Source organism: Pagrus major, chromosome 19 (genome assembly GCF_040436345.1).
Source record: "Pagrus major chromosome 19, Pma_NU_1.0".
Classification (NCBI taxonomy): domain Eukaryota; kingdom Metazoa; phylum Chordata; class Actinopteri; order Spariformes; family Sparidae; genus Pagrus; species Pagrus major.
The window spans coordinates 29547598-29562597 of record NC_133233.1 but is presented as its reverse complement, the minus strand read 5'-3'; the positions used below and the strand labels follow the sequence as shown (position 1 = coordinate 29562597).

Below are 15000 nucleotides of genomic sequence, written 5' to 3'. Positions count from 1 at the left end.
GTTTTTAACACATGAAGAGCTTTATAATTAAACTGTGGACATTTAATGATGGATTGTATGTGTTCAGCCTGTAACACATCTTATTTCACATATTGAACTGGAAACACATTCAACACACTCACAGACAGGGGACAGGAAGTGCTAACATGCTAACATGCTAACTGATCTCTGGTTTTAACACTACAGACTACATCTCTGTATTTTCTACCTCACAAACTCTGGTGAAGTAAAAGTGTCGAACAGATAAGATCTTAAAACATGTAGCTCATGTAGCGTAGCTGTTTGTTTGGCACAGTGTTGATCTTTGTTGTCATAGTTACTCATAGGAAGTGAAAACCTTTGTTTTTTTCCCCGCTCTTTGTAGCCAATGCCTAACAAACAAATCGCACCTCTCTTATCTGTGTTAAAACTAGCCGTCATGTTACCGGTTCAGGCTAAATTCGGACGCTAACTGCGGTGCTAAATGTGCTGCTAGGCTAGTTTAACGTCCAGGTGAAGGAAGGGGAAGACTAAAAGCAAACTGTCACATGAATTCCTGTTTCTCTCTCTTCAGGCCAGAGGTTCTGACGTTAGCCGAGGCTACCAGTCCTACACTGAGGGTACAGTTAGCCAGGTTAGCATAGGCACCTGCTGCTAGCTGTTAAAAGTTCAAATAGAGCTACGACAGTACTAGGAGCCACTTCCTGTTTGATTTATGCTATCTGAGTGTTAGCAGTAGACAGGCTAAAGCTAAAGCTAAAGTTGTTGCTTATACCCTGTCTCCTCTCTTCTTCTTCTCTTCTGTCTTCTCTGTGTAAAGTGCCCATTAATGGTAAGTGGTTAAATTTGGGGCTCGGGGGGGGGGGGGGGGGGGCTCATGTTGGGGGGTGTCTGTCACCACTGCGCATGGAGCCACACCCACCACCCGCTGTGATGTCATCAGTTAGCGTGGCCATGCCTCATTTTTACCCCTGTGTGAAATTGTGACATCACAGTCCCCAACTCCTCCCACCATTTCACCTCGCACCAATCAGTTTTCAGCTCTGGCCATCTCGCTCTCTGATTGGTTGATGTTGTTGTCGTCGTGGTTGTCCCACCACCTCCATTACATCACCCATCTCCTCACTTCGCCATGATTGGTTGGGCTGTTTGGAATAGAGAGTTTCTGATTGGTCAGTCAGCCCCCAGGCTAGCCAATAAGAACAGAGTTAGAGAGTGTAGTGGAAGGTTTGTCCGCCGAGTCTCTGTCGAAATGTTCACGTCAGAGTTCTGGACCTGTGTTTGATGGTGAACCCAGTTTGTTCTGTTCCAGGACTCTGAACTCTCTGCTCTTTTCACACTGCAGCTCCCAGAACCTGGACCACATCTGGACCAGTACTCGTGCTGTACTAGATCTGGACCAGTATTCATACCATTTTGTACTGGATCTCATGCCATGTTGAACTGGATCTGGACCAGTACTTACACCATGCTGTACTGAGTGTGGACCAGTACTTATAACTTGCTGTACTGGATCTCATACCACACTGTACTGGATCTGAACCAGTACATATACCATGCTGTACTAGATCTGGACCAGTACTTACACCATGCTGTACTGAGTGTGGACCAGTACATAACTTGCTGTACTGGACCTGGACTGGATCTCACACCACACTGTATTGGATGTGGACCAGAACTTACAACATGTCGTAGTGGATCGGGACCAGTAGGTCGTTCCTATCTTAAAAGGGATTGGCATTGAAACTCCATCTTGTTCGATCAGATTATTGATTGGTGATCGACGGTTACGGCAGCAGTGTGAAAAGAACCAGCCAATCACCATCCTGTCTGCTCATGTGATTTGATGTAACATGATGCTTGTGCCATTCATCTGTGTTGTCATGGTAACACGATGGTAGCTGTGGATCAGGGCATGTTCCTGCCGGATCATTGGTCCTTTCTGTCGATAATGCAACAGATTATAAATCTGATCAGACGGGTCATTGATCTTCCTGCTTCCTGAAAGACAGCCAATCTGGTGGAAGTTCTGGATGATCAGTACATTGATGATCAGTACACTGATGATCAGTACATTGATGATCAGTACATTGATGATCAGTACACTGATGATCAGTACACTGATGATCAGTACATTGATGATCAGTACATTGATGATCTAACCCATTGATGATGGTTTGATTCACTCACAGGAAATATTAGATTTGTGGCTCGGGGTCATTTTTATCAGTGTAAACACATGTGACCTCTGACCCGGGTTGGTCCGGTCCAGTCCATGCCATCCAACATGATCATACATCATATCTGTACTGTGTGTGTGTCTGTTGGCTGCAGCTTTAATCTGACCCGCGGGTCTGCTCCTCCCACAGACGACAGCCACACGATGACCAGTGAAACCAGCAGCCTGGTCCAGTCCCACTACAAGCAGCGCGAGTCAGAGCGGGAGGCGCTGCCCTATCAGACGGGTCAGCTGCACCCGGCCATCCGAGTGGCCGACCTGCTGCAGCACATCACACAGATGAAGTGTGCTGAAGGGTACGGCTTCAAGGAGGAGTACGAGGTGAGGAGGACACACACACACACACACACACACACACACACACACACACACACACACACACACACAGTCACACTCACACACACACACACACACAGTCACACTCACACACACACACACACACAGTCACACACACACACACACACACACACAGTCACACTCACACACACACACACACACACACACACACACACACACAGTCACACTCACACACACACACACACACACACACAGTCACACTCACACACACACACACACACACACACACACACACACACACACACACAGTCACACTCACACACACACAGTCACACACACACACACACAGTCACACACACACACACACACTCACACACACACACACACACAGTCACACTCACACACACACACACACACACACACAGTCTGAGCGACAGTAAAGTCAGAGACTAGAGCCTTTTTTACAGAGTGATTAAAGGAGCAGTTCACTCAGTCATCATCTCCTCCTGATGATATAAAGTCAGGCTCAGCCATCATCTCCTCCTGATGATATAAAGTCAGGCTCAGCCATCATCTCCTCCTGATGATATAAAGTCAGGCTCAGCCATCATCTCCTCCTGATGATATAAAGTCAGGCTCAGCCATCATCTTCTCCTGATGATATAAAGTCAGGCTCAGCCATCATCTCCTCCTGATGATATAAAGTCAGGCTCAGCCATCATCTCCTCCTGATGATATAAAGTCAGGCTCAGCCATCATCTCCTCCTGATGATATAAAGTCAGGCTCAGCCATCATCTCCTCCTGATGATATAAAGTCAGGCTCAGCCATCATCTCCTCCTGATGATATAAAGTCAGGCTCAGCCATCATCTCCTCCTGATGATATAAAGTCAGGTGAAGTCTCGTAGTCCACAGAACATTTCTGGAGCTTCACAGTAAAACAGAGTTGCAGCGTTCTGCTGAACAGCTGAAGCAGCTGGAGATGATTTAAACATCAGATGTCTCCATGCAGCTCGTCTGCTGTGATCACAGAGATCAACCTGATCTGAGGAGACCAGATTCATCTTCACTGGAGCTGCTGAGCTAACAGTGTTAGCATGCACACTGTCTGAAGTGGGTGCTCGAGCTCGACCACATGTTGAGGGATGAATAACTTTGACTCTAAATTACCTTCGTCAGCGTGGAGGAGGAGGAGGAGGAGGAGGAGGAGGAGGAGGAGGAGGAGGAGGAGGAGATGACTGAGTTTAACTGTTGTTGTGTCGATCAGCCTGTGATGACGGAGTTTCAGCCAATCACAACAAGCGACATGAAGCCTCTGACAGGAGTAGTTCAACTGTTTACATGAAAACTGAAACATAAATGAAAAAATGAGTTATTTTGTTCGGCAGTTTAAAGACCAACTGAAGTGATGACTGATGCAGACGAGTCAGGTTTAAGTAAAGACTCTCGACTTCACTTTAAAAGCTGGAAGAAGTTGTGTTCAAAGACTTGAGTTAAAACATAAATAATTATTTATTATGAGTCGTCCATCGCTCACAGTGACGTGATGTTACAGACGTGTCACTGCGTTACTGATCATTTATCTGTTTACCAGGTGTTCAATCAATGGATTCATCGTTCAGTCTCTGAATAAACCCTCACATCACCTCAAGGATACGTTTCATTAATGATTCATCCATTTTTGCAGTTCATCAGTTATTATTTATAAAATATCAAATAACTGAGTCCAGGGTGAAGTTTTCTATTCAGTTTACTGTGAAACAGAAAAACACAAGAGAAACATCGAGCGAGCTGTTAATGATTATCAGGTAATGATGATCAGTTAATGATTATCAGGTAATGATTATCAGGTAATGATTATCAGGTAATCAACTAATTGCTTCATTAGTGGGAGAAAAGAAAGAGGACGAGACTGAACAGCAGCACTGCAGAGTGTGTGTGTGTGTGTGTGTGTGTGTGTGTGTGTGTGTGTGTGTGTGTGTGCACCCCACATGTTTACCCATTTTCATCAGTAGAGAAACTTACTAATGGATGTTACTTACCTGAACACACACACACACACACACACACACACACTCACACACACGGACATACATTATAGATCTTCCCTCCAGCTAATGGGCCAAAACAGGGAATAGGTTGTGTATATATATGTGTGTGTGTGTGTGTGTGTGTGTGTGTGTTCAGGTCTGGTTGCCTGCTAGTGGGCTGCCCTCAGGGCTAATCCATTATACATACTGAGTACACACACACACACACACACACACACACACACACACACACACACACACACACTCGGAGTGTTTTCACCCTCCATTTGCAGAAATTTAGCGGTGAGGAGTTCTTCAGTGCTTCTGTCGCACTCTCCATCTATCTGTCTGTTAAATGTTTCCACCAAACCAGTATGTTTCCACCAAACCAGTATGTTTCCACTAAACCAGTATGTTTCCACTAAACCAGTATGTTTCCACTAAACCAGTATGTTTCCACCAAACCAGTATGTTTCCACTAAACCAGTATGTTTCCACCAAACCAGTATGTTCTTTCCATGCACACCAGTAACCCTCAGCTGTGGTCAGCTGTGCTGCTCTGACAGAAACCAGTATCGGAGCGATCAGAGAGTAAACCAGTAGCTGTGTGATGAGCTGTGACTGTTGGTGCTGATGAAGGAGAAAATGAAAAATCTTCATTTCAACCTTTAACTTCAGTTTATTTATTGACATAACAATATTAAAAAATACGTTGAACATTGTTGAACGGATCATACAGATCGATGCTGTATCATGACATGGTGAAATAATCCACTTTCAGCAGAACATTTCATCTCATTCTCATGTTTTTCATTCAAAAACACGACTTTATAACTTACGCAAAACATGACTTTATAAGTTACACAATAACACAACTTTATAACTTACAAAATAACACGACTTTATAACTTACACAAACACACGACAACAACTGACACGATAACACGACTTTATAACTTAGAAAAATAACACAACTTTATATCTGTTGGAGCTGTATGCAGCCTCTGAGAATGACAGAGGACAGTTACAGTACTGAGGTGTTTTATGTATTTTTATTATTATTATTATCATCATTATTATTATTATTAAGTAACCGCTAACTAATGCTGCTGAACGTAGCTGTTGGTCGCTACTTAGCTCCATTAGCCATGCAGCTAACTTAGAGCTCCTATTTACTGTATTCCCTGTCGTCTTCTCAGAGGCTTGTTGTTCCGTCCTGGTCTGAACAGTCAGCAGACTGCTAGCTCCACGGCGAGGGATGTAACGCACATTTAATACTATTGGTTACTGTAAACACTGATCAATATCCACAACAAGTCCCTTCCAAGAATTTGACAATTCTACTTCAGTCAGGACAGTCCGTCTTCCTACTAAAGAAACATTGTAACCCACAGGACATATAATCATACTGTCAATAAAAACTCAACTGGATCATCCCAACATGTGTTGCCACGGTCCCCAGAAAGACATTTGGAATTGATTTATTTATAGTAATAATGAAACAGAAACATCATTTAGTTCTTCTGAAAATGAAATATTGTCCCTTGTGATTCAAAAACACTTCTTGTAGCTGTAAAACGAGTTTCTTCTGTATTTTGTTCTTTAAACTGGTGAAGAAAAATCAACCTGAAGTGTTTGAATGGAACCAGTAACAGTAGAACCAGATCACACTGGTCTTACTGGTGTTGATGGAAACATGGTCGCGGTTGAATGTGTTTGAATTTTGATCCAAATGCTTGAAAAATATGTGAAATGTTTGTTGTTGTGCTTTTGGTTTGTTGTCTGTAATCTGATTACACATGATTGTTTCATTAATGAGATGACATGTGCACCGGCGGCTTCTCATCCTGATCATTAACCATGACATCATCATTGATTAGTATCTATAGAAGAGGATTAGGGCCACACGGAAAGACAAGTTGGTGTCAGATGTATGGCCGTTCTGACTATTTTTAGGATTTTCAGCTTAAAATCTGGATTTTCAAAATAAATGTGAGAATTTGAGGAAAGAAAAATTCTTTCATGTGGTTTTAATCCTTGTCTGTAGATTTTAAATCCAGTGATTGATCTATGAATTGATTGGTGATGTAAATGCTGCAGTAGTGAGTTGAGCAGACATCCAGCTGATGATTGTTATCTCCCTACATGCTTCTCCTTTACTAATTATTCTGATTGGACAGCTTAACGAGGTAAGACACCTTCTTGGTTTTCAGATTCTTAACATCCTGTGTTCTTGTAAACTAGATTAGAGATTAGATGCTAGCTAACGCCCAACACACACATTAGCACTGTAGCTGAATGTCTAACTGATGTCTGTTAGCTTAGCTTCAGTTTGTATTAGCATTGCATTGGAGTCTCAGAGGTAACCTTCAGTTTGTCTGAAGGATAAACACACACTGATGTTTGTGGTTGAACAAACTTCCTGCTGTTCTGACGGCGTCTCCTGAATCCTCAAACACTCCTGAACAAATATTTGACCTTTGTCTGAACTCTGTAACAGAATATTTTAACCTCCCAGAGCAGCAGGAAGTGTGCTTAGCAGTATTTATCTTTAACACAAACAGATGGTTGCCTATGGGACCTGAACGTAGCATTAATGCTAACACACGAGAGACAAACTGAGGCTTAGATTCACCATGTTTCTGTGTGTCCTTCTGTCGCTATCAGCCAGACGAGCATGTTTGTTTGATGGAGAACTTTTCACCGGATGCTATTTGATTCATGTGTTTCTGGATCGATGATGTTTGAGAGAAGCAGAAGGACCGACGCTGTTTCATACACAGAGATGTTTTATTTCAACAGCACACCTGCACTTACAATCACAACACACGCCTGATTAACTCACTATTCAACAACCAGCTTTTCTCATCAACTTAATGAGTGTGTCCTCTCTCATTGATGCCTCCACCATGTTGAAGCAGCTGATGCAAAACTTTACACAGACTACTGAAGTGCACTTTAAAGGAACACTTCACCCAAAACTAAAAACTCAGCCATCATCTCCTCCTGATGATATAAAGTCAGGCTCAGCCATCTTCTCCTCCTGATGATATAAAGTCAGGCTCAGCCATCATCTCCTCCTGATGATATAAAGTCAGGTGAAGTCTCGTAGTCCACAGAACATTTCTGGAGCTTCACAGTAAAACAGAGTTGCAGCGTTCTGCTGAACACCTGAAGCAGCTGGAGATGATTTAAACATCAGATGTCTCCATGCAGCTCATCTGCTGCGATCACAGAGATCACAACCTGGTCTGAGGAGACGTTATTTAACCCTTGACATGCGGTCGAGCTTGTGCACCCACTTCGGTTGGTGTGCATGCTAAGACTTTCAGCTCAGCAGCTCCAGTGAAGATAAATATGGTCTCCTCAGATCAGGTTGTGATCTCGTCTCTTCTGCAGACCGTGATCACAGCAGGCGAGCTGTATGGAGACATCTGATGTTTTGCTGTTGTTGTTGTTATATTAAGTCAGCCTGGTCGTCTCCATGTTGGTGTGAGGAGGTTTAATGTCTCCAACAACAGTTAGCCACTTGTTAGCAACGGAAAAGTCACATATGGGGTTTTTACTGACGTGTTTTTTGTTGTAGAACATAACGTAAAAATCTCTGAAGCTTGTGTTCACCGCAGACTTATTTCAGAAATGTAATTTAAAATCTTCCAGATTAAATTATTATTAACAGCATTTATCAAGTTGCAGGTCAGATATTGGCATGCTGGACAGCTGAAGAAGGTGATGTCAGATTCTGTCCTTCAAACTTCTGTTGACAAGATCAAAAGTGAACGTTCACACTCAGATTCACAAAGTCTGTCAGAGCTAATCGCATGCTAGTTAGCACTATACTACAGTACATATATATATATACAGTATATATACAGTATATATATATATATATATATATATACTGTATATATATATGTGTGTGTGTGCTGCAATAAGGTTACGGTACAGTAGTGCAGTAGTAGTATGATACAGTATATAGTTGTTGTACAGTGTGAAGTGAACAGGGACCTTTTTTCTAAACCTCTTGAGGTCATAGAAGACTCGACCTTTGACCTTTGACCATTTAGGTTTTGGTGGTTTCAGGGAAGAGGTAGCATTAGCATTAGCATTAGCATTGGTGTCTGACACAAGCTGAACCGAAGGAACAACCACACACACACAGACACAGAGATACACACACACAGACACACAGACACACACACACACACACAGATACACACACACACACACACAGATACACACACACACACACACACACAGATACACACACACACACACACACACACACACAGATACACACACACACACAGACACACACGCACACACAGATACACACACACACAGATACACACACACACACACACATACACACACACACACACACACACACACACACACACAGTGAGAGTGCAGTCATTAGTTCATTCCTTCGATTCTTTTCTCTTTTTTATTTTTTCCTCCCTTTGTTCCTCGCTGTCAATCATGGAGAGCTGTGTGTGTGTGTGTGTGTATCTGTGTGTCTGTGTGTGTGTGACATCACTCACCTCTCAGTTTGATGGATGTCTGGAGCTGTTAGATTCCTGTCACACACACACACACACACACACACACACACACACACACACACACACACACACACACACACACACTGTCTGCAGGCATTTTAATGAGCGACCCAGGAAACCTGCTGTGGATCAAAGTGTGTGTGTGTGTGTGTATGTGAGCTCCTTCATCACAGTCTGCAGTCATGATAGAAACAAGAGCCACAAGAACAGCCACAAAGAGACAAAATGACCACAAAGAGACAAAACAGCAACAAAGTGACAAAACAGCCACAAAGAGACTAAACAACAGCCACAGTTGGGCAGCAGTCGAACTAAACACGTAACATTTCCTGTTTCAACTGTTTCAAACGAGTCTCAGCTGCATCAGGACTGAGACACTGACTGCTGGACAGACTGTGTAGTGTGGTGTAGTGTGGTGTGGTGTAGTGTGGTGTAGTGTGGTGTAGTGTGGTGTAGTGTGGTGTGGTGATGTCGTGTAGTGTTGTGTAGTGTGGTGTAGTGCGGTGTGGTGATGTCGTGTAGTGTTGTGTAGTGTGGTGTAGTGATGTGTAGTGTAGTGTGGTGTAGTGTTGTGTAGTGATGTGTAGTGTAGTGATGTGTAGTGTAGTGTAGTGTAGTGTAGTGTTGTGTAGTGTAGTGATGTGTAGTGATGTGTAGTGTAGTGATGTGTAGTGATGTGTAGTGTAGTGTAGTGTAGTGATGTGTAGTGTAGTGTAGTGTAGTGTAGTGTAGTGTAGTGTGGTGTAGTGTTGTGTAGTGATGTGTAGTGTAGTGATGTGTAGTGTAGTGTAGTGTAGTGTAGTGTTGTGTAGTGTAGTGATGTGTAGTGATGTGTAGTGTAGTGATGTGTAGTGATGTGTAGTGTAGTGTAGTGTAGTGATGTGTAGTGTAGTGTAGTGTAGTGTAGTGTAGTGTAGTGTAGTGTTGTGAGTCTGTCCTGGCTGCTGATGTGTTGTTCAGAATGTTTTGTGTGATGAAGTGAAATAGTGATCTAATATGTCCTGATAATGTTTTGCTGTTTGTTTGTAGCACTGAGTGAACGTGTTGTCTCACAGTGTTGAGACGCCTCCGGCTGCTCTCTGAGCCTCTTTCTCATAATTGGACTTAATCATCTGCTCTGACCATAAAGCTCAGTCCTGTGTGTGTTCAGGGAGAGAACAGGAAATCAAACACATCCTCTGCATTATTCATGAAGGCGTTCACTGAGTTTCATCACTCTCGATCTGTTTTCTTTAAACAAACTCTGTCTTTTTGTCTTTTCAGAGTTTTTTCGAGGGACAGTCTGCTCCGTGGGATTCAGCCAAGAAGGACGAGAACCGCATGAAGAATCGCTACGGAAACATCATCGCCTGTACGTATCTGCTTTCAACCTGTCTGTTGACAGAACCTCAACTGTTTCAGAGGCGAATGACAGGCTAATGGGCACTGCGGCAGTCAGACCGATCATTAACAAGACTAACCAGGTTAAATTAACTCTGTGAGTGAGGCTGGGAGAACACAGCGTCATGACTGAGCCCATAACCAGTCCGATAGGGTTCTGCCACTGTTTTCTTACAGAACATATATTCTTATACATCCTCCCCGGATCGTTGGACAGCAGACCTTCTTCAGTTCACTACACCAACACCGTCACACCAACACCGTCACACCAACACGGTCACACAAACACGTCACACCAACACGGTCACACAAACACAGTCACACCAACACGGTCACACAAACACAGTCACACCAACACGGTCACACCAACACGGTCACACAAACACAGTCACACCAACACGGTCACACCAACACCGTCACACCAACACGGTCACACCAACACCGTCACACCAACACAGTCACACAAACACAGTCACACCAACACCGTCACACCAACATGGTCACACCAACACGGTCACACCAACACGGTCACACAAACACAGTCACACCAACACGGTCACACCAACACCGTCACACCAACACGGTCACACCAACACCGTCACACCAACACAGTCACACAAACACAGTCACACCAACACCGTCACACCAACACGGTCACACCAACACGGTCACACAAACACCGTCACACCAACACCGTCACACAAACACGTCACACCAACACCGTCACACCAACACAGTCACACAAACACAGTCACACCAACACCGTCACACCAACACGGTCACACCAACACGGTCACACAAACACCGTCACACCAACACCGTCACACAAACACGTCACACCAACACCGTCACACCAACACAGTCACACAAACACAGTCACACCAACACGGTCACACAAACACAGTCACACCAACACGGTCACACAAACACAGTCACACCAACACGGTCACACAAACACGTCACACCAACACCGTCACACCAACACAGTCACACAAACACAGTCACACCAACACGGTCACACCAACACAGTCACACCAACACGTCACACCAACACGGTCACACAAACACAGTCACACCAACACGGTCACACAAACACAGTCACACCAACACGGTCACACAAACACGTCACACCAACACCGTCACACCAACACAGTCACACAAACACAGTCACACCAACACGGTCACACCAACACAGTCACACCAACACGTCACACCAACACGGTCACACAAACACGTCACACCAACACCGTCACACCAACACCGTCACACCAACACCGTCACACCAACACGGTCACACCAACACGGTCACACAAACACCGTCACACCAACACGGTCACACCAACACGGTCACACCAACACGGTCACACAAACACCGTCACACCAACACGGTCACACAAACACCGTCACACCAACACCGTCACACAAACACCGTCACACCAACACCGTCACACAAACACGTCACACCAACACGGTCACACCAACACGGTCACACAAACACCGTCACACCAACACGGTCACACCAACACCGTCACACCAACACCGTCACACCAACACCGTCACACCAACACGGTCACACAAACACCGTCACACCAACACGGTCACACCAACACGGTCACACCAACACGGTCACACCAACACGGTCACACAAACACCGTCACACCAACACCGTCACATGTCTCAGGTCATGTTCCACATGTCTTAGGTCATGTTCCACATGTCTCAGGTCATGTAGAACATGTCTCAGGTCATGTTCCACATGTCTCAGGTCATGTAGAACATGTCTCAGGTCATGTTCCACATGTCTCAGGTCATGTTCCACATGTCTCAGGTCATGTAGAACATGTCTCAGGTCATGTTCCACATGTCTCAGGTCATGTTCCACATGTCTCAGGTCATGTTCCACATGTCTCAGTTCATGTTCCACATGTCTCAGTTCATGTTCCACATGACCTGAGACATGTTCCACATGTCTCAGGTCATGTTCCACATGTCTCAGGTCATGTGGAACATCAACTCTGAAGTGACAGTGTCAGCAGCAGGACTGTTGTTGTCTAATGATAAAACATGGTCCGCCTGTGACTTGTTGGTCCTGACCTGTGACTTGTTGGTCCTGACCTGTGACTTGTTGGTCCTGACCTGTGACTTGTTGGTCCTGACCTGTGACTTGTTGGTGCTGACCTGTGACTTGTTGGTGCTGACCTGTGACTTGTTGGTCCTGACCTGTGACTTGTTGGTGCTGACCTGTGACTTGTTGGTCCTGACCTGTGACTTGTTGGCGCTGACCTGTGACTTGTTGGTCCTGACCTGTGACTTGTTGGTCCTGACCTGTGACTTGTTGGCGCTGACCTGTGACTTGTTGGTGCTGACTTGTGATGTTTCTGTCTACTAAGCGTTGTAATAAGCTGGATGGTCTCGCTGGTCCTGACCGTGAAAAACAAGAGAATATTGAATGGAGTCTGGTGCACGCTCTGCCTGCCTGTCAGTGTTATCTACAGGAACAGAACCACAGAACCTGGATCACTGTCGGTTCCACTAATTGTCTCTTCACTGATGGTGTGTTTGTTGTTGGTCACATGTTCACATCCAGCAGCTTCATGTTCATAAAGTTATATGAACCATCACAGCTTCACTGAGGTTTGATACGAATGTCTGTCAGCAGAAAAACTAACCAAAGTTACTGAAACTACCAAACAACAAGTCCCAAGTCAGGACCAACGAGTCACAAGTTAAGCTCGGATCCAGACTCGACTCAAGCTCAGTCAGTGTATGAAGAGCAGGACGGAGCTCAACGTGTCAGACGGGCGACACGAAGCTGCCGGAGCCGGTTTGTTGTTGGTTTTTCACCATCAGGCTGATCTCACGTCAGTTCTTATCATCACACAGCTGCAGGCCTCAGAAACACATCACTGAACTGCTGAAGCTAACGTGCTAACGTCCCAGAAAGTTAGTGTTGACAGCTGCTCAGTTTCAGCTGTCGGCTAACATCAACACACACACACACACTGTCCTGGGGTGGGGTAATTATGCTAATGAGGTGTGATGGAGCCAGCTGCGAGCTACGGTAGCCTGCAGGGACACTCTTTATAATAACACCAGCCAGTAACACACACACCTCTCTGAGTGTGTGTGTGTGTGTGTGTGTGTGTGTCTGTTCAGATAACAGCATCACAACTGCTCCGATGATTTGACTTCAAACAGAAAACAAATCGATCGATCGGTTCAGAAACTAAATCAATACGAACTCCTTCAGTCTGTTACGTTGTCATATATTAATATCATGATGATGTAACGACACAGACGTTCATGGTTAATTATCACGTTTGATTAATTAACCATCATAACTTTATTTGTCCTTTAGTGTCGGATTAAAATAAGCAGAGAATCATTTCTGTATGTTCTCGTGCTGAAGTTCTTATCAAATACTTTATGGATTTATTGTTTATTTGGTTTTATATCACAGCCATCATGAGACACAAGCTGCTGCAAATCAATCAGATAAACTATGAAAACAACTTCATGTCACAATAAATCAGAAAGAATGAAGTTAGAGAAACATTATAAAGTTATATAGTGTATATATTATATATTATATATTAGTGATGTCATCATGTCAGATTCTAACTGCACGATGACCAAACTGATTCACCTTCACAATATCTTCACAGTTTATAGAGTCAGGAACCAGAAACTGAAGAACAAGAAGAACAAACACACCCGATGACTCGTGAACAGAAGCTGCTCTGATCTGTTATCAGACACGGTTCTGATTCTAGAGGAGAGACGAGTGGACGCTGCCTTGTACAGCCCGGTGTTCCTTCAGCTCTAAATACAGTCTTTTAGTTTTTCATTCATTGATTTCCTGTTTTACAGAATTCATTGATGAATTCAAATGTTCAACCTGAATTTAATCAAGATTCGTTCTTGTTGCTGAATTTTGACTTGTTGGTCCAAATTTGGGACTTGTTGGTCTAGTGTTGGGACTAGTCTTGGGACTAGTCTTGGGTCTAGTCTTGGGACTAGTGTGGGTCTAGTCTTGGGTCTAGTCTTGGCACTAGTCTTGGGACTAGTCTTGGGTCTAGTCTTGGGACTAGTGTGGGTCTAGTCTTGGGACTAGTCTTGGGACTAGTCTTGGGTCTAGTCTTGGGTCTAGTCTTGGGACTAGTCTTGGGACTAGTCTTGGTTCTAGTCTTGGGACTAGTCTTGGGTCTAGTCTTGGGTCTAGTCTTGGGTCTAGTCTTGGGACTAGTCTTGGGTCTAGTCTTGGGTCTAGTCTTGGGTCTAGTCTTGGGACTAGTCTTGGGACTAGTCTTGGGTCTAGTCTTGGGACTAGTCTTGGGACTAGTCTTGGGTCTAGTCTTGGGTCTAGTCTTGGGTCTAGTCTTGGGACTAGTCTTGGGACTAGTCTTGGGTCTAGTCTTGGGTCTAGTCTTGGGACTAGTCTTGGGTCTAGTCTTGGGTCTAGTCTTGGGTCTAGTCTTGGGACTAGTCTTGGGTCTAGTCTTGGGACTAG

General features: G+C 44.4%; 1 protein-coding gene across 1 annotated transcript in view; it reads left to right on the top strand.

Annotated features, from left to right (window-relative positions):
• Positions 1–14225, top strand: part of ptprma (protein tyrosine phosphatase receptor type Ma) — a 118968-nt gene extending 104743 nt beyond the window's left edge. Inside the window, exons 24-26 of the mRNA XM_073487916.1 lie at positions 2349–2539; positions 10374–10461; positions 14156–14225. Of these exons, the coding sequence (XP_073344017.1) occupies positions 2349–2539; positions 10374–10461; positions 14156–14211 (335 nt within the window). The 3' untranslated portion in view covers positions 14212–14225. The remainder of the gene's footprint in view (positions 1–2348; positions 2540–10373; positions 10462–14155) is intronic.
• The last annotated feature ends 775 nt before the right edge of the window (positions 14226–15000 follow it).